The sequence below is a fragment of the Bos indicus genome, chromosome 27 (genome assembly GCF_029378745.1).
Source record: "Bos indicus isolate NIAB-ARS_2022 breed Sahiwal x Tharparkar chromosome 27, NIAB-ARS_B.indTharparkar_mat_pri_1.0, whole genome shotgun sequence".
Taxonomy (NCBI): Eukaryota; Metazoa; Chordata; class Mammalia; order Artiodactyla; family Bovidae; genus Bos; species Bos indicus.
Genome location: NC_091786.1, coordinates 36,591,616 through 36,611,288, shown reverse-complemented (window position 1 = coordinate 36,611,288; position 19,673 = coordinate 36,591,616). Strand labels below are relative to the sequence as shown.

At 58.7% G+C, this 19,673-nt stretch overlaps 1 protein-coding gene across 11 annotated transcripts in view; it reads left to right on the top strand.

Moving 5' to 3' along the window:
* Nucleotides 1-18,706, top strand: part of ANK1 (ankyrin 1) — a 242,942-nt gene extending 224,236 nt beyond the window's left edge. For 6 of the 11 annotated variants that reach the window (XM_070781480.1, XM_070781476.1, XM_070781479.1 and 3 more), the window contains 5 exons: nucleotides 2,807-3,044; nucleotides 8,135-8,218; nucleotides 9,134-9,274; nucleotides 9,517-9,650; nucleotides 16,245-18,706. In XM_070781480.1, coding sequence (XP_070637581.1) covers nucleotides 2,807-3,044; nucleotides 8,135-8,218; nucleotides 9,134-9,274; nucleotides 9,517-9,615 — 562 coding nt within the window. In that variant the 3' untranslated portion in view covers nucleotides 9,616-9,650; nucleotides 16,245-18,706. Of the gene's footprint in view, nucleotides 1-2,806; nucleotides 3,045-6,704; nucleotides 7,159-8,134; nucleotides 8,219-9,133; nucleotides 9,275-9,516; nucleotides 9,651-16,244 lie in introns of those variants that run through there. The other 5 variants (XM_019953404.2, XM_019953406.2, XM_019953407.2 and 2 more) reach the window with 5 other exon arrangements.
* The last annotated feature ends 967 nt before the right edge of the window (nucleotides 18,707-19,673 follow it).

Here is a 19,673-nt window from a genome sequence, read left to right as displayed (position 1 = left end):
GTGATAAAGAGTGGAGCTGCGTCTGCAAAGGCCAGTCCTTCCCCGCCCCACCTCCAACTCCTGTGCAGCCCCCAGGAGAGAGGCTGGGGGTGTTGGGATGGGGAGAGCGATTGTCAGGCTGGGACAAGCCACGGCCCTGGCAGTACAGCAGAGCCGGGGGCCCTGGGCCTGGTCACTGCTGTGTCGATTGTTGAAAGCAAACCATAATTGGAAACCTAGAAGCTCCAGGGCCCAGGCAAGTGGATGGGCAGTCACAGGGCCTGCATGTGACGGAACTGATAAGGCTGCCCTTTCTAGTTACGCCTGTCCGGAGGAGTGAGGCCAATTGGGCTTATCTGGGCGGGACAGAGCTTCAGCTGTTGAAGATGGTTCCTCTCCTGGGTAGCTCCTGGCCACGCTTCCCGCCATGAGAAGGCCTGGGACCCGGCCAGGCTGGCAGTGCAGGTGGAAGGGCCTCGTGCGCCTCGGTGGACACAGAGTGTCCAGGCCACGTCCATGCGGTGGACAGCCCACTGCACCCTGGCGCTTGGGCTAAGTGCAGAGGGGTCTTGGGGCGAGAGCGAGACAGACAGACGAGTGACAGGTATCACCGTGGCCTCTGGGGCTGGCCCAGGAAGGGCGTGGCCGAGGCCCTGTCCTCCCTGTTGCTTTGCTCCTCAGTTTCCCCAAAGTACACGGTTCCTGTGCTCCCGGGAGGCCGTGGCCACCCCCGTGGAGCTCAGGTCCAGCCTGACCGTGGGAAACCTGCTCCCCTGTCCCCTTCCCACCCGTGTCCCCCTCCCAGAAGCCCCGGCAGATGGCGCCTCCCCAGGGAGGAGCCGCTCAGTGTGGCCCCATCCCCCAGCAGGATGGAAAACAAAGCCATTTAGGAGACAGGATAGCCGGGATTCATTCAGTGCCGCAGATGAACCCTTTGATTCTTGAGGAAAATTGGGCAGGCTGAGTGGTGAGGATCCACAGTGAAACTGGGCCTCCCAAGCACCTGTAGTGACCCTTGGCTTAACAAGCATGGACTGGATGCCCGTGTGTGCTGGCCACTGCACCGCTGTGACAGCAGCGTCCCTAGACAGGGACCAGGGGCCTGGCGGCCAAGCCTCAGAGCATGACTGGCGGGCTCTGTGACCTGGGCCAGCCCTCCCGTGGGGACAGATGGATTTCATTCATTCACCCGACAGTGAGTATTGAGGCCAGCTGTGTGCCAGGCCCCTGTGCAAATGCCTCCAAGCCAGTGTTGTGGCCTTAAGCAAAACACTGTCGCCACCCGCGAGACATTTGTGTTCTTGTGCAGCGGTCCCCAATCTTTTTTGGTAGCCAAGGACCGATTTCGTGGAAGACAGTTTTTCCATGAAGTGGGGGTGGCGGGGGGGATGGTTTGGGGATAATTCAAGTGCATTGCATTTATTGAGCCCTTTATTTCTATTCTGATTACATCAGCTCCATCTCAGATCATCGGGCACTGGATCCTGGAGGTGGGGGCCCGTGTTCTAGGGAGGGGAAACTGACAATAAACAGATAAAGTAAATGGATTGGAAAGTAATTTTAAAAAAGAAATGCTCATTAGTGCCAAGTGCTGAAAAGAAAAAATAAAGCAGGAAAAGGGGAGGGTGGAATTACAGAGAAGGCGGCCAGGGGCACCTGAGAGTGACTTGGAGGAAAGACGTAAAGGAATTCAGGTGACAAGCCCTGTGAGCATCTGAGCAGAGGTGCCTCAGAGGCCCTGTTGGTGCAAAGGCCTCAGAGCAGAGCATGCCCACCGCACTCCAGGGACAGCGAGGAGCTGGCTGCACCTGGAGCAGGATGATCAGGGAGGTGGTGGGGCCTGACATGGCAGGCCTTGGGGTCCTAGAAGGACTGTGGTGCTTCTTGGGTGGGATGGAGAACCGTCAGAGGGTTCTGAGCAGAGATCCAAGGTGATCGGGCCACAGCCAGATGCGGTCAGGGGTAGACGCAGGGAGATGAGGTGCAGGAAAGTGACGTGGACCCAGATGGTTGGCCAGGGGTAGTCATGCTCAGGATGTATTTTTGGAAGTGGAATCCCAAGGATTTGCTGGCAAATAAGATATAGTGATTGAGAGAAAGAGGGGGTGTCCCAGAGGACACAGGTGTCCTTGAGCTGACACCTGCAGGACCCAGGGTGCCGTCTGCTGCAGGGTGGGGAGACAGCTGGGGAGGATGCCCTCGGTGAGGACTTGAGCCCGCGAGATGCCCATCAGAGACCTCCAGGCAGGTGTCAAGGAGGCCGTTGGACACACAGGCCTGCAGCTCAGGGACGAGCTGCTGGGGACCCACCGGTGGGCTTAAAGCCACAGGTTGAATGACCTCACCTGGGAAGTGGATATAGACAGGGAGAGAGGTCTGAGAACTGAGCCTGGGCCCTTCCAGGGTCAGACGCCGGGAAAGTTAGGAGGAGACACAGAGGACACTGGGAAGGAACGGCTGGCGAGGGAGGGAGGAGCCCGCACTTGTGTTCCTGAGGCTGTGGAAGAGCCTGCTTTGAGGGGCGGGGGGGTCATCCCACCTGCTGAGCCCCGCCGTGAGGACTGTGGGATGGGAGCACCATGGGGGGCTGGACGGCGGGTGTGGGGACCCCTGATGACCAGACCATCACGGGGCCACAGAAGCAGAGCCGTCCACTCAGAGGACAGGCCCAGCGGCACCGGTGTCCGCGTCTCTGGACGGGGCTGATGCTGTGTGCTGGTTCACGCCCTCCCAGCCTCCAGAGGGCAGGGCAGGCTCCAGACAGGGAGGACCCCCGAGAGAGGAAGCTGGGGGTGACGGGTGTCCTCGGTCTCTTCCCGGGGGCCAGGGTGCACGACTGGGATGCGGAAGGCTCTATCGTCTCCTACCTGCAAGAGGCTGCACATGGCTCCCGGCTGGAGGAGGCCCCGCTGGGCCCACACTTATTCCAGAGAACAGTCGGTGGCTCACCAGAGCTCGAGGAGGGCCCCGGGCCTGCGGCTGAGCAGTCTGAGGTCGGCAGGGAGCAGAGACCACCCAGCCCCCAAGAGTGGACGCAGGAGGCTGGCAGCACCGTCTCCCTCCAGGTAAAGGTGGGCACCCTCGGGCAGGGAGGACCAGGGTCCCCGGCATCCACTTACTCGCTCAGACCCCCGCTGTGAGTGGTTTCTCTTTAAAGCCTGGGGCGGTGGCTTCTCTTTCTGTCTGCCCATCTGTCGGCCTCCGTGACCCCTCTGAGGGCAGGGAGGGGCTCTCCTTGATGGGGGTCCAGAGACTCCCAGGCACACCTATGGTGCCCCTTTCCCGCTCCCCACCGCCGGCCGCCCTTCATATGCCTAAGGTGGTCACAGGATAAGAGGGGGGCTCTGTAGTTGTTGTTCAGTCTCTCAATCGTGTCTGACTCTTTGTGACCCCATGCACTGCAGCACGCCAGGCTTCCCTGTCCTTCACTATCTCCCTCAGAGCTTGCTCAAGCTCATGTCCATTGAGTCGGTGATGCCATCCAACCATCTCATCCTCTGTCGCCCCCTTCTCCTCTTGCCTTCTATCTTTCCCAGCATCAGGGTCTTTGGAGGGCTGGTTTTGTTTTCTTTTTCTGTCATGTTTTAGGAAGAAGGGCTTAGAACCCAGAGGCCCGGCCGCTGGCTGATTTGGGTCTTACCCAGTCTTTGGGGCCAATAACCAGCTACTCTCCTCCAGGCCCCTGGGTCCCCTTGTGTAAATGGGGTAGAGAAAGGATTGTCGCCAGGGTTCCCTGGGGTCTCTGTGCCCATGCGGGTAGACCCCTGTGGGGACAGGCTGGGACGGCAGTGGAGGGCGGGGGCGACCCCTGCACAGGCTGTGGCCTCCACCCTCCCTTCAGTCCCCGCTACTTACTTTATTTATTCCGTTTTGTCTTGACTCTCCATTTCCTTGGACATCTGTTTCAATGTGTTTTTTGAAACCTTTTTGCATTGTGAAAAATTACAAATAGATACAAAACCGGGTAGGATAGCCTATCACCTTCCAGCACACACTTCCCCCTGACGTTATCTTGAAACTAATCCCAGATGTCTTATGATCTTGCATGCATGCTCAGTCGCTGCAGTAATATCTGACTCTTTTCAATCCCATGGACTGTAGCCTACCAGGCTCCTGTGTCCCTGGGATTCTCCAGGCAAGAATACTGGAGTGATTTGCCATGCCCTCCTCCAGGGGATCTTCCCAACCCAGGGATCGAGCCCAGGTCTCCTGCATTGCAGGTGGATTCTTTACCGTCTGAGCCACCAGGGAAGCCCAAGAATACTGGAGTGGGTTGCCGTTCCCTCCTTCGGGGGATCTTCCCAGCCCAGGGATCCATCCCTCCTCTCTCACGTCTCCTGCATTGGCAGGCGGGTTCTTTACCACTAGTGCCACTTGGGAAGCCCGTTATGATCTTGACATAATTTTTTTAAAATAATTGTATTTATTTGTTTACTTCTGGCTGCGCTGGGTCTTCGCTGGCACGGACTTTTCTCTGGCTGCGATGAGCGGGGGCCGCTCTTCCTTGCAGTGGCGTCTCTTGTTGCTCAGCACGGGCTCCAGGCGTGTGGGCTTCAGTCGTTGCCGCTCACGGGCCCTGGAACTCGGGCCCAGTCTTTGTGGTGCCCTGGGTTTAGTTGCTCCGCGGCACGTGGAATCCTCCCGAAGCAGGGATCGAGCCCGTGCCCCCTGCACTGGCAACTGCGTTCTTATCCACAGAGCCACCAGGGAAGTGCTTGACATCGTTTTAGTTTGTGTTTGTATGAAGCGGGAGTCACCGCTCTGTAACATGTATCGATACTTTTAGCACATGCGTAGCGTGTGCTCTGCATCTCCCTGGTCCCTCGTCTTCCACGCGCACGTGTCCTCTTCCGCCCTCCCCTTCACTGCCAGCTTCTCCCCTCGCCCCTGTCCCAGCCCGAGCCTTGCAGGTACCTCTGAGGACCCCAGGACCGGGTGGGCTCCACCATGGCCTGGGCTGCCGGCTGCCAAGAGGTGCCAGGAATTAAACAGGGTTTTATTTAGAAGCCATCCCTGACAAGGACATGCCTCCGATGGCCGGGATGCTGCACCCGTTTTTAACCCCAGGCCACCCTGGCATTCTTGGTGGTCAGACTGCACCCATTTCTGCCACTCCTGGTCGTGCACACTTGTCCCAAAGCACCAGGCCCACCCCCCCACCCTGGGTCTGTGCCCCCCAGACCCAGGTCTGTGCACCGCGAGTCCTGGGGACGACACCGCATAGGAGCCTGTCTGGGCTCGGCTTTGTGGGGAGGGGGAGGACTGGAGAGAAGGCAGGATCCTGGAGAAGCAAACCCTCCAGGGTCATTATGCCCAGCTGCCTCGTTTACAGATAAGGAAACTGAGCCCCAGGAGACCCGGTGTCAGGGTAGGGAGAGTCCCAGCCCTCCCGGTCCCAGGTCCCCGTCTAGGGTGGATGGGAGGGTGGGCGAACTGTCTCCTCACGGTCTCCTGGGGCCCCGGGGAATGATTGAGAGGCCTGTTTAAGGTGACAGCGTGCAGAGCACCTGTTGACTGGTATTTCAGTGAGCCTCAAAGCTCAGTGGGGGCTGGGGGGTGGTGGTTACTGTAACTAGGGACCTTAGCCTGGAAGGCAGCCAGCCCCTCTCTTCGGCCCGGTAGGCAGCATCTGACCTTGGGCTCCTGGCCCAGGCTTGGACCCAGGGCTCCGGGGCCCCCTACATGTGCTGTGTCTGCATCCCTGGCACTCCTGTGTTGCGATGAGACAAGTCATTAACCTCTCTGTGCCTCCGCTGCCCTTGCGTGATGTGGGGACACCAGAGACACGACGGTGTTAATGTAACCGAGTTGATGTGTGAAAGGGCATGCAGAGCCCCGCCTGGGCAGTGGGCTGCGTGGGGTGAGGGCCGTCACAGTCCCTAGCGGTGGGTGGGCTCACAACCCACCCCTCGTCTTGACGGCTGTAGAAACCGAGGCCCGGAGGAGCGCCCCCCCGCAACTCCTAGCCACCCCGCTAGGCCTCCAGCCACCCTGCGAGACCTCCGCAGGGTCAGGGTGCCAGTCCTGATTCTGGTTCTTCCTGCCATGCCCGCTGCTGCCCAGAGAGGAGCAGCCCTGTCCTGGAAACGGGACTCCTTCGAGCCTCAGCTGCTGGGCTGCCTTGCGGAGCCAGGCCTGCAGAGGCGAGTTGCAGGCGCCTGGTTCCTGGCCCTGGCGCTGCCAGCCCCGCCTGGGGAAGAGCCATGAAGGAGAGGCCCTAAATAGACACACTGGGACTCACTTGCATTTAGGATGGCTGTGCTGCCTAAGGCAGGGCAGGGGGGCCACCGAGGGCCGCGGGGCTCATGAAATCACATGGGCTCCCAAGGCCCCCGCCACCAGTGCTGGACGCCTGCGCTCCTAGGGCTGACCACTCACCCTGGGGGGGTGCTATTTTTGAAACAAACCCTGCACCCTCCAGGGTGTTAGCTGGCTCCACCCCACGAGCAAGCCAGTGGACATCCCCGTGGTCCTGGTGGTAGCCGCCTAGGACACACACCAGGAACCGCGTTCTGCAGACGTCTGATTTTTTTCCCGAGTCCTAAATGGGACCCTTTTCCTGGGCACAGCTAAAGCTGCCTCTGGCTAGCACAGGGGCGGGCTCTCGGTGGTGGGGGTGGGGGCAGCGTTGTTCAAAACGCCCTTTAACACGCACGTCCGGTGCCCGGGACGCACACACCTGCCGGCTTCCCTCTGGCCCTGCTGGACAGCCCGGGGCAGCTGGCTCAGGAGCTAGAATTACTGGGGCCTGACGTCAGCCAGGCCGGGGGCAGAGGCGGGCGCTCAGCCGGGCAGGCACTTGCGCGGCAGTTCCACTGTGGGGGCCCTGCCGCCTCCCGTGCACCGGGGAGAATGGAGCGGGTCCTGGGGGGCCTCCGGAGTCCCCGGGGAGAATGAGCGGCTGGCCCCACCGCCCTGGCTCCGCAGGCCCTGGAGGCCTGGGCTGGTGAGCAGTCAAGGATGTGGACCTTCGTCACCCAGCTCCTGGTCACCCTGGTGCTGCTGGGCTTCTTCCTGGTCAGCTGCCAGAACGTGGCGCACATCGTCCGGGGCTCCCTGGGCTTCATGCTCAAGCACGTCCACCAGGAGCTGGACAAGGAGCTGGGGGAGAGTGAGGGGCTGAGTGACGATGAGGAGACCATCTCCACCAGGGTGGTCCGGCGCCGGGTCCTCCTGAAGGTAACCTGGGGTAGGGGGGGCGCGGGGAGCACCAGTCCGGTTGCCCCGCAGGAAGAGAGGTCAGGCGGCCTGGCTGGGAGGCGCTGGGGATGTGCAGGCCGGAGCTGGGCGGCACTTTCCCGCCCTCCCCACCTCTCGTCCCTCACGATGGCTGAGAAGGATCCGCTCTGGGACTCAGGAGGCTGGCCCTCCTTCTGCTTCTGTCCACAACCAGCTCAGGGAGGCAGAAAGACCCCACCTCGGGGTGTGAGTGTCTGTGGCTGGGGTGTTCTTCCCCTTAAAGTGCCGTAGGAGTAGACGCCAGGCGCTCCCTCCCTCTCCCGGGAGCTCCTCCGTCAACCTGCATCATCGCCGCCCCTGTTTTCCCCATTCCGGGGCATGATGGCAGGGATCCGTCACTCAGCGCTCCCGTGAGCCTGGGCTCCCCTCCCGACCTCAGGCCCAGGGTCCCCAGGGGTGCCCGCCCCCCCACCCCCGGCCTCAACTTGGAGCAGCCACTGGAAGTCAGTCCAACTCACTTCTTGCTGAGTTGCGGTTTCCTGCCAGGGTGGGGTCTCATCAGACTCTGGCTGCTGCTGCTACTGCTAACTTATTTCCTTATTGGGCTTCCCTGATGGCTCAGTGGGTAAAGAATCCGCCTACAATGCGGGAGACCCATGTTCAATTCCTGGGTCGGGAAGATCTGCTGGAGAAGGGATAGGCTACCCACTCCAGCATTCTTGGGCTTCTCTTGTGTGGCTCAGCTGGTAAAGACTCTGCCCGCAATGCGGGAGACCCAGGTTCGATCCCTGGGTTAGGAAGATCCCCTGGAGAAGGGAACGGTTACCCACTCCAGTATGGCCTGGAGAACTCCATGGACTGAATAGTCTACGGGGCCGCAAAGACTTGGATGCGACAGAGCGACTTTCACTTCCCCTTTCTTTCCATCTCATCCCCCCTTATCCATCTCGAGTTTTCTACCTTCCTCTGATTCCAGGGGAATGAGCTTCAGAATATTCCAGGGGAGCAGGTGACAGAGGAGCATTTCACAGATGAGCAGGGCAACGTCATCACCAAGAAGGTGGGTGCAGAGTCCCCCCTGAGCTGGGCAGAGGGCTTTGAGCTCACCCTCAGCTTCTTACTACCCTAACAGCAGGGTAAGCCCGGCTCAGATGGGACGGTTCGGGTACCTGCTGCAGTTCCAGACGTGGCGGTCCTTACTTTGCCTGATACAGCCTGAGCTCAGCTGGGGCGGCTGTGTTCCAGAAGGACGGGGCCCTGTGGATACAGCCCAAACCTAGTCCTGTGACGCCTGGCCCTGAAAACAGCTGTGTCACAGCAGTGTGGGGGTCCCCATGGGGCTTCCTGAGATAAAAAGGATGTGAGAACGCATGGGGTTGGCCGCAAGTTTACACCAGGAGCCGTGATTCTGCCGGACAAGGGCTGTGCTGGCTGAGGCTGAGCGGTGTGGCTCCAGTGCACACGCTCGCTTGGAGCAGGGCCCGGTCTTTCCTTTCACATGAGAAGCTTCACGCTTGTGCATGTTCTCACCTTCCCACTCCTTGCACACGGTCAGTGCAGAGCAGACAGTCATTGGCATGTTCAGATGTGTGACTAGGGAACAGACAGTCGAAGGGACAGACACGCCCTCCCCGTCAGGGGCTCACCGTTGTGCAGGGAAGACAGTGTAAACGTCCGTCACACACCTGCAGGCAGAATGGACCCCATGGGCTAGAGATGGAAGTCACAGCGTCAGACCCACTTGTCCCTGAGCCCCACTGAGACCCCCACAAATTCCAGGCCTTCTGAGACTGCCCAGTGCGGGCTCCCCATCCAACCATGGGGATCAGAGGCCGCCCCTGACCTAGACCACAGGGAAGGGCACCTGGGGCCATAGCCCGCACCCACTGCACCACCCTCTGGGACCTGCCCCCTTTCAAACTCTTCCTCGACGGCTTCCCCAAGCCCCCTCCTACCCTCCCTCTCACTTTTCCAGATCGTTCGCAAAGTCGTTCGCCAGATAGACCCGTCCGGAGCCGATGACACCCAGGAGCTTGAGGAGGTGATTTCCAAGGGGCCCCTGGAGGACCCTAGTGAGATGGAGGCGGACATTGATTCCTTTATGACTCACGCCAAGGTACTGCTGGGCCCGCGGCCTCCCAGGCCCTCATCCTTCAGAGGGCCCGGCCCGTGACCTCCGCTGCCCCCTGCGCCAGCCCGCCTGGGGCTCTCCTCTCACCTGTCTGCCGGCTCCTCCTCGAGCCTCCTGGCGCTGGTGGCCCCGCTCCCGCCGCCTCCGTAGGGTGCCTGTCCTCTCTGGCCTTCCTGCCATCTCTCTGTGTGATCTGTCCTGCCTTCTGTCTGAACTGCTGTCTCCAGGTGGAGCTGAGAGGAAGTGGCCTGCAGCCGGACCTGATAGAGGGCAGGAAGGGGGCTCAGATAGTGAAGCGGGCCAGCCTCAAAAGGGGGAAGCAGTGATCTCCAGCCCCTCTTGTGGAATGGCCTCTTTGGAGGTAACACGGACATTAGTCTTGTCTGCATGGCCCGGTATCCCGCCGCCCCCACCCCCAACCTCCGCCACAGCCGCTCATTTCGCATCCCTATCCTTCGGACAACTCCCGCCTCTCCCAGCATGAAGTGGGAGGACCAGGCATCGCTGTGGTCTCCAAGCTCAGACTCCCGCTTACTAACGGTGCCCTCTGAGCCGTTTCCTCTTTGAGAGAACTGTCACAGCCTCTGCTGACCGGTTCCTCGGGAGTGCAAAAACAGACACAGGACACGAGCTTCCCTGAGTGAGGAGCACTGGGGGCATCTCCGTAGGATTGTTATCCTGGAAGCCCAGCCCATCAAGGGAGCCTGGGGTGGGCGGGGGGCAGGGCCTCGGAGGGCGCAGTGGGGTCCGCTAGCTGTGAGGTTTCGTGCACGTGCCCAGGAAGATCAGGGCGAGGCCTGGAACCCAGCTGTGCCTTGAACCTGGAATCCAAGGCTTCCATCCTCCTTGGTGTTTCCTGAAGTATGTGACTCCCTGGCTTTCTAGGAAGAGGCAAAGTTAACAACAGGAGGCTGTAGGGGTGACAGAGGCTGGGGGCGGGCGGTGCCTGGGCGTGATGTGAAGTGCGGGAGGAAAGGAGGCCGTGAGGACCAGGCGAAGGCTCTCCAGTGGGCTGAGCAGTGCTGGGCCGGGGGCTTCAAGGCCAGCTTGGACCTGCGTCCTCCCTGACGGGTCCTGTACTGAGCTGCCCCGAGGCCCTTCGCTGTGCCCAGCTCGGGTCAGCTCAGTACCGGGCGCGTCGGGGTGGGAGTCGGCCGGAAGCAGGAAGCACGTGGCCCCGGCGCCCGCGCGCACAGGGTTGTTGTCACTTACACCCCCAGGGCCTGGCTCTGGGCCCGCGGCCAGCAGGCTCGCTTTCTGCACTCGGCAAAAAAAAAAAACGCAGGGCTGCTGTCTCCCGAGCCCCCAGAAGTGCTGACTCTGGGCTTCCCTCAGCACTTGGGGAGCAGGGGCGGGGAGTCTGGCCCATCCAGTCATAGGATAAAATTAGACCTGACTTCTCAGCAGCTTAAGGAGGTCACCGCGTTAACCCCTACACTGCCAGGGTCCCAGCGGGCTGCTGGTTTAGAGCATCAGCTGTGGTCAGTCCTAGAAATAATCTAGAGGTCCAAATACTTTGAGAAAGCAGAGCGGAAGGCAGAGGACACTCTGGGCCTTATTTTGCGTAGGGCAGCAACGTTTGGCTCGGGTTCTGCTGATGTTCCTGAACAGGAGACAGGTGGCCCAGACCGCAGGCGAGGGGAAGGACGGAACCTAGACATTTTGGAAATTTTTTTCTGTAGATCTGCAAAGTGGCTGAACCCCGCCACACACACACACACACACACACACACACACACACAGGAGATGCAGGTCCAAGACCATCGGGCGTGGGTGGCGGGGTGCGGAGCGGCCAGGCTACTGCCAAGGGCTGAGGCTTCTGCCAGGAAGAGGCCAGGAAAGTGTGCAGTGCCGGGGCCAGCGTGGAGGAGGCTCCTGTCTGGTCCCAAGAACCCAGGGGACAGCCTGCAATGCTCTACCCCCTGAGCAAGACAGACTGCAGACAAGATGGGGAAGGGGGTGAGGGCTCTAAGTCCTTCATGCTTTGCTACCTGCCACTTGCAAGCTTGCACAGGCCCCCGGGGTTCACGGATTCCAAATAATTGCTAACTTGCACAGTTGCCTACTAGCTACAGTTCATTGTAACCCCGAAACCCAGCATGCCCAGCGCTTCCCTCCCAGGGCCTTTCAGGGATGTGCAGGGGGGTGAAGCACTGAGTCCCCTGCGGGCCTGTTCCCAGCGGAGGTCAAACAAGGTGACCGTCTCTCTGTCCCTCTTTCAGATCACACTCAGATCCAGTATCCTTTTGGTGTCTATTTTGTGTCACCTTTTTAAATTTTTTTTTCATCTTTGTGCTGTTGGTGGGTGATTTCACTGTTATAAACGGTCCTGCCTGTCTAGTGTCGCTAAGAGCAGCAGGGCTGTGATGGGCCGAGTGGAGGAAATCTGTGTGTTAGATGAGCTTCATTCAGTCATGAGTTAAAGCTCTGCAGGACACGAGTTCAGTATTAATAATGCAACAATATCCAGTTGACCCTTGAACAACTTGGGACTTAGAGGGCACTGACCCTCCAGGCAGTTGAAAATCTCAGCACTGCTCTGTCTGCCTGAAAAAACAAAGGCTTTGATGAATGACTCACCCCCAGGGCAGGAAGCTGGAACAGTCTGGATAGAATCCTGGGCTCAAACCCTGGTTCTTTCAACTCTACGTGCTGTGATCTGTAATCCAATATGAACTTGTTCATTTAAAGATCTTGTGAAATGAAAATGCAAGTACTATATTTATTGAAAAAGAAAGCCAATGTACAAGTGGGTCCATGCAGTTCAAACCCATATTGTTCAAGGGTCAGTGGTACATTAAATATGTTGTCTTTGATCAGAAATACACAGGCTTGTGTGTTCATAGGTTGAAAAACATGTCGTGACCAGAGGCTGGCAGGAACCCTGAGCAGCACTTTGCTGGGGAGCAGTGGTCCAGGCCTGGCTAATTCAGGGGTCCTGGCGACTTGAGAGAACATGCCCCCTGCAGACAATGAGAACTGACTGAGAGAGAGTGGAAGCTGGGCAGGGATCCAGGGTCCAGGTCTGGCTCCTCCTGCTCCTCAAGCTTCCGTCTCCCACGGGGAGGATGAAATTACTCCCTCTGAATGCGTGTCACTCCGGTGCTGTTGTTGTTTAGCCACTAAGTTGCGTCTGACTCTTTACAACCCCATGGACTATATAGCCCAGCAGGCTTCTCTGTCCATGGGATTTCCCAGGCAAGAATACTGGAGTGGGTTGCCATTTCCTTCTAGGCTTAAAAATAACCATGGTAACCATGAGGGCAACTGTGAGGAGTAAGGAGAATACAGGGTGTATCCTGGCACTCAACCAACTGCAGGTCTTATGTGCAGTGTGACCCAGGCAGGTCAGCTGACCTCTCCAAGCCTCAGGTGCCCCAGCATCTTCCCTTGTAGGGTGGTTATGGTGACCTATGGGTTTACGATCAGGAAAGGGTTTTCTAAATTGTCCAGTCCCAGTCCACTGATTCTCAAAGTGCCACCCACACCCCTGTGTCGCCCTCATCCGGGCGCCTGGTGACAGTGCAGACTCCCGGCCCTGCCCAGCACTACTGAGCCGGTCCTAGAGCTCAGGACTGGGGCAAGCTCCAGGGATTTTGACGCAGACTGAAGAGTGGGTTAGTAGGACCCATTCTGGTTTTTCTTCCCAAATTGCCTAGAGGTCCTGTGGCACAGTTGTAGACTTGATGCCTAAAAATGAGCTGAGATGAGATGGTGACAGTTGGTTCAAAGCAGGGGAACAGCTCAGAGGGCAGAACACCCCAAACCCCGGTGCCCACTTCAAGTCTGCACCTATCCCGCCTGCCCTGGGAAGGATTTCGCATGAGTTCTGGCAGGTGGAGGAGGGAGCCTTCTAGTCGCATTGAAGCATCTAGATGATTGCTGCGAGTCAAGCCTGGTCAGTGTGCAGCAGGCAGAAGCAGCTGCTGGGTTTTGCTCTAGGTCCAAGAATCAGGGTGTCAGCGCTGCCAGGGCACAGCAGGGAGCAGGGAGCAGGCAGCCTGCGCCCTCTAGGTTAGAGGTGCCCAGCCGGGTGCTGGGCAGTGCCACGCATGGGATAGCTGTTGCTTTTTTTGTTTCCTTTTTCAAGAGACACTTTCCATTCAGACACTGTGGTTGCAAAGCCTTGTGTTAGCTCTGAGGAAAGAGAGTATTTTAATAGTAAATAAGTAACAGTTAGCCGCTTCAGTTGTGTCTGACTCTTTGCTACCTTGCACCACGCCCCTCTGTCCATGGGATTTCCCAGGCAAGAATACTAGAGAGGGTTGCCATTTCCTTCTCTAGGGGATCTTCTCGACCATGGGATCGAACCCAGGGCTCCTGTATTGCAGGCAGATTCTTTACTGTCTGAGCCACCAGGGAAGCCCAGGGTATTTTAATAAGTGAAAGTTAACCTATAAAGAACCCACCTGCTGGTGCAGGAGACCTAAGAGACTCGGGTTCAATCACTGGGTTGGGAAGATCCCCTGGATAAAGGAATGGCCACCCACTCCGGTATTCTTGCCTGGAGAATCCCATGGACAGAGGAGCCTGGCGGGCTATAGTCCATGGGGTCGCAAAGAGTCGGACACGACTAAAGCATCTTAGCACAGCACAGTCTCCGTAGGAGGAGACAAGGAGGGCTGAGGTCATATTTTGCTTACTTTCCTCTTTTAAGTGACAGTCCACTCTCACCCCCAGCCTCCGCAGGTGTGGAGCCTGGGGCTGCAGGAGAGAGGAGATACCCCCAGACGCTGGCAGGGGTGGGGGCCAGTGGCATACAGAGAGAAATGACATGAGGGAAAGCCTGACCTGCCCAGCCACTGGGAGCTGCAGGAGGCTGTTGTCTTAGCGTTTTGGGGGAGACCTTTCTGGAGGGGCACCCAGGGCAGTGGCGACCGGAGGTCCACACTCCCTGGCCACCCCTGCCGCTGCCGGCTGGTCCCAATGCCTCCTGGAGCTGAGCTCACCCAGAGACAGGAAGAGCGATTACCCCAGAATCATCCCTCTCCGCGTTGAACCTTCTCCTCTGCTCTGTGTCAGGGCCGAAGAGCGGGAGGAAGATCCCAGCTTGTCTTCCCCAGGCTCAGGACTCTGTAAGGGCTCTTACGGGCACAGCACTAGGGTAGGCACTCTGGAGCCCACGGGAAGGGTATGTACGTGCACACTCAGTCGCCTCAGTCGTGTCCGACTCTTTGCAACCCCACGGACTGTAGCCTGCCAGGCTCCTCTGTCCATGGGATTCTCCAGGCATGAACACTGGAGTGGGTTGCCATGCCCTCCTCCAGGGGGTCTCCCTGACCCAGGGATCGAACCCAAGTCTCTTACATCTCCTGCATTGGGAGGCGGGTTCTTTACCACTGGCACCACCTGGGAAGTGCCCCCCACAGGAAGAGTAAAGGCTGGCTACTGCCCTCAGAGTGTTGATACTCCAGCCAGGGAGGTCAGCAGACGAGAGACAGGACAGACAGGACGGAGCGTTTCCGGATCCTGACCATGGCGGCATCCAGTACCGTTCAGTGTCCTGAGCGCTTCCTAGATGGTTAGCTGTCCAGCATCACAAGAGTCAAACGAGCTGCATCCTCCTCGTGGCCTCATTTTACAGCAAGGGAAACCGAGTCCCCGACAGCATAAGTAACTTGACTGAGACCACGCAGCAGGAAACTGGCAGAGACAGGAGCTGAGTGCAGGCAGCCTGGCTTCAGAGTTCATGCTCTTAACCTGACTGTTCGTTACATGCCAGGCAGTGACACGAGACGGGAGAGAGAAGGGGAGCTAGAGCTTTCGGGAGGGCTTCCTGGAGGAGAGGGCTGGAGGGCAAGGGGACGAACTTCAGCCGAGAGGAGGGTGGATGGCGTCCTTGATGGAGGAGCCGAGGTCAAAAGCAGGCAGCAGTGGGCATGGGGTTTTGGACTCCGAGGAGGTGGCTTCACTAACAGGGACACGGGCCGTGGTGGAGGGGTCCCTTCCAGGGCGACAGCTTGCTCACACCATAGCAGCAGCAGGCCTGGCTTTTCGGTCTGGCAAGGAGCTTAAGCCTGCTCTCCATCCCTGGGGAGCCACTCGGGGCTGAGTTCCCCTTGGTCACCTCCAGCCTCCTCCCCAACCCTGGCTCCTGTAGGACCCACGACGAGCTCCCTGCCTGGAGACAGCTGTGCCTCAGATGAGTTTCTGCCTTTCTGTATCACTTCTGGCCCCGCTTAGGAGGCTGTCAGCTCTTCTTCATGTTAAATTCCTACAGATAGAACCCCAGGTGGCCGATCTTGCAAACTTGGAGTTTTACCCACCCCCCCAGGCTGGAAGACGTGGCCCCATGGGGTGGCAGGCATGCCATGTGGCTGTGACTTGTAGGCTGCAGAGTTCAACTTCACTCGGCTGGCACAGCTGCCGTCTTCCAGCCTGATACACCTCGTCTCCTGGGGAGAAAGCCTCTGGTTTTCAAAGACCTCTTGGCCCCAGTCGAGGCTGTCCATCTACAAGACACGGGGAGAGGAGCCAGAGGCTGCTGATAGTAAGAGTCATGGACAGAACCGAAGTGGCACTGAGGTCCCTTGAGGCCATGAGCTCCCAAGGCCATGCCCACTCCGTGCAGGCTGGCACACAGGAGACACCTGTGCCTGTTGGCTGGACTGAACTGAACGAGCTGGGGCGGTGCCACCTAGCCCGGCCCCTCTCCTGGGGGCTGGGTACACGGGGGGCCTCTCCCCAGGTGACCATGCCATCCAGGGAACTCATCCGAGGGCATGGAGCTAGTGGCAGCCTCTGGGTCCGGGAGTCGGCCTGTCGGGACTTTCAGGAAGGTCCTTGCGGGGTTCAGCACCTTTCAGCTCCTGCCTTGCTTGGGGAGGCCGCTTTTTCTGATTCACTCCTGCCTGGGGGCCACCAGCGCAAAAGCTCAGGATGGTGGTTTTTTTTTTTTTTTTTTGCTGGGGTTGCACCTCTTCTAAGTGACTCCTTCTCTCTGTGTGTCCCCCAGGATCACACCTCGACACCCAACCCTTGAACTTCACATACTCTGCCACGCACCCAGGAGGAGAGCTGGCCCGGAGGCCCCGCGCACGCGTCCCTGGAGGCTGACGGCATGACCTCTGTAAGGGACTTCCTTTAGTCACCTATTCGCATGAATGACTGTAGACGCATGACCTACAGTCTTCAATCCTGCCTCTAGCCACGGTGGATCTCTGTGGGGAATGTGGACGGAAGCAGCCAGAGGGGGTGTGCAGAGAGAGAGAGGGACGCAAAACGCGCGCAGGAGAGCGCCAAGGCAACAGCAACACAAGGGCTCTTTTGTGGCTGGGATGAGATATTTTTTAAATCATTTCAATTTTGGCTTGTTACAGGGTACTTTTTTTTTTCCCCCCAACCTCATTCTGTAGGAAATCCATGTGAGCTTCCTGGAAAGGGGGGGAAAAATGAGCTTCCTGAAAAGGGAAAAAAAAGAAAACTAGACATGAAATCAGTTCCACACCATTAATCCCTTGCCCTCATCTGCCAGCCTTCCGCACCCACACACCTCCATGCTCCATGTGTGACCATCCTTGCCCGTGGACCGAACCTTCCAGAACCTTCCAGAATGTGCTACATGGCATCAGGAAACACATACACGCCCGCACATGTACACCTCTCCCCTCTGCTCAGTATACACACAGATTTTACTGTGATGTCCGAGGCTGTATAGACTCTCCTGTGGATAAACTGGAATTTTTTTTATGTTGTCTCTCTCTCTCTCTCTCTCCTCGCCAGTATTAATCATCTTCCAATGGAAAATCATTACCTTCAGAATGCATTCGGGGGTTCCTCGTGTCAGGGACTTAAGAATCTGAGGCGAGGACCCCCCAGGCTTAGCTGCAGGGCTCCAAGGGAGCCAGCGCCCCATCCCGAAGGGTCTTTGCTCTCAGCTGGGGGAGGGCCGATGGCTGTCCCAGGATTGCACCAGCATGTTCAATAGAGAAGAGGTTTTCTATACCTTCAAGCACTTATATCCTAGTCTGTGTTCAAAGTGTAAACTGTACAGTAATCAAGCCTTGTGTATATGAAAACAATAAATACTATGCAAACCAATAGAAACACTTTAGCAGTATGTACAGAGCACTCACAAACAGCTCAGCTCCTGAGGACTTCTCCAGGCTGCGGGAGAAGGAACTCCACAGCCTGTCTTTCAGTAAAAGAGGAAGGAAGGGCATAGGGCTAGCGAATACGGACCTGCCCAGTTTTTAGGCCACCTGAGGTCTCCCGGAGCGAACTTGGTGCTGTAAGTCCAGGCAGCCTGTGGGATGGGGCGGGGCGGGGTGGCCTGGGCTGGGCAGTCAAGGTGCCCCCGCCCCCGCCCCCCGCCCCCCGCCCCCCGCCTCCTGGAGAGGCAGAGCAGGGGGCGCGGGCGGAGCACAGGGGGACAGATGGCTGACCACCTGGAGGCCCCAGCCAGGAAGGAGACCCTCCTGGCCCAGGGCGCCCCCGCCGTCAGGGCAGGAAGGAGACGAAGTTCCTCGCCTCGGTGCCATCAGGGAAGAGCCTTAAAGTTACACCAGAGCCCCCCACCCCGACCCCCGGCAGAGGGAGGCCCGAATCAGCACAACGCGCCCGCCCCGCGGCGCCCTCCAGGCCCGGAGAGAGACTGCAGGCTCTTCTCGCCCGCCCAAGGGCCACACTGTGTGTGGATGTCCGGCCCCCGTCCTCCCCGCCGCTCTGCCGAGGTGTCCTCCGAACACATCCGAACCTTCCAAGTAGCACAGAAGCTCCCTCGACGGCAGAGCGCGACCCCCACCCCCCAGCGCCCCCGGCCCCGGCCGGCCCCAGAGCACACGTGTTCCCGTGGGTCCAGGCGGGGTCGGGGTCGGCCTGGCCTCCAAGGGGCGCGCGGGGAGAGGGAGCCCCCCCAGCGCGCGGGGCGGCGCGCAGAGCATCCTCGCCGCCGCCAGCCTGATCCGTCGCCCGGCCCCGGCGCCCCCCACCCCTCCAGCGCCCCCGGCCGGCTGGACTCGCTGAAGGCCAAGGAAGACAGGTGCAGGGCCGCCTCCCGCCGCCATCGGCCCCGCCTTGCCCCGGCGCCCCGACCCGGTAGCCCCCGTAGAGCCCCGGCCCCGGCTGCGCTTTGGCCCCTCGCTCTGTCTGGCTTGGCTGCTTGGCCCGCCGGCCCCGGCCCTCGGCGGCATGCCGCGTCGCTGCTAGTAGGAGCTTGTAGGGGAGGGGTTTGGGGTCACCACACGATGCCTAGAGAATGCTGCAGTCTGCACCTTAGACGCTTTTTAGAAGTTTTGAAATTACCTTGATTTTTTTTAAATTGTTATGAAAATGATTCTTTTCTTGACTCTCCCACACGGCTCTGTTCTCTGGAGGAAATTTCCCCCCTACCCATCCTTCTCTGATGTATAGACCATTCTCCCTACACCAGCTGAACAAATGTCAAAATTAATAAAGAAATCGATTCATGGCACAGGCGCCCTCTCTCCTTCCGGCTCATCTTTAGGGAGTTGGGGGTGGGGGGGAGCGGGGCTGGAGGAGCCTGGGGGTGATCAGTCTGCAGGAAGGCTTTCACCCCACCTGCCCACCTTCTGGGAACATGGGCAGCCCCTTAATCAGGACCACCCATTCTGACCAGGCCCCTCACCCCCCAGATGGTAGAGCACATTGCTGTCCCACCCCATAAGGACCATGTGATGGGGGCAAATCCAAGATGTTTGGAGGGGGCAGCTGCTGCTGCTGTTGCTAAGTCGCTTCAGTCATGTCCGACTCTGCACGACCCCATAGACGGCAGCCCAGCAGGCTCCCCTGTCCCTGGGATTCTCCAGGCAAGAACACTGGAGTGGGTTGCCATTTCCTTCTCCAATGCATGCAAGTGAAAAGTGAAAGTGAAGTCGCTCAGTCGTGTCCAACTCTTAGTGACCCCATGGACTGCAGCCCACCAGGCTCCTCCATCCATGGAATTTTCCAGGCAAGAGTACTGGAGTGGGGTGCCATTGCCTTCTCCGTGGAGGGGGCAGAGGGAACCACAAAGAGCAAGGTAGGTGGGTAAGCCCACAGCAGGCATACATTTCAGGGAGACCCCCAGCGCTCCCTGTGAAGGTGCCTCATCCTTGCACTCAGTGCCAAAGTTCAAGAACTTCCAACAAAATGGCTCTGATTTCCTAACACTTCCTGCAAGGCTAGCCACCAAGCTGGCCTCAGTTTTCTCATCCATCAAATGGGGGAAGGGATCAAGCAAGTAGTAAAGTCTCTTCAGTCTGTCATCCTGGGATCACTGAACACAAATGCCCTTGTCGACCTTGGCGTGAAATAAGAAATTATTTACTCTGGCTTCTCCTCCTAAGTTTGCATCATTGGTGGGGGCGGGAGGCAGGGTATATAGCCAAGTCACAGTCATAGGGTCTTAGGAGTGCCCCCAGCCTCAGCCTGATTCTGAAGCGTC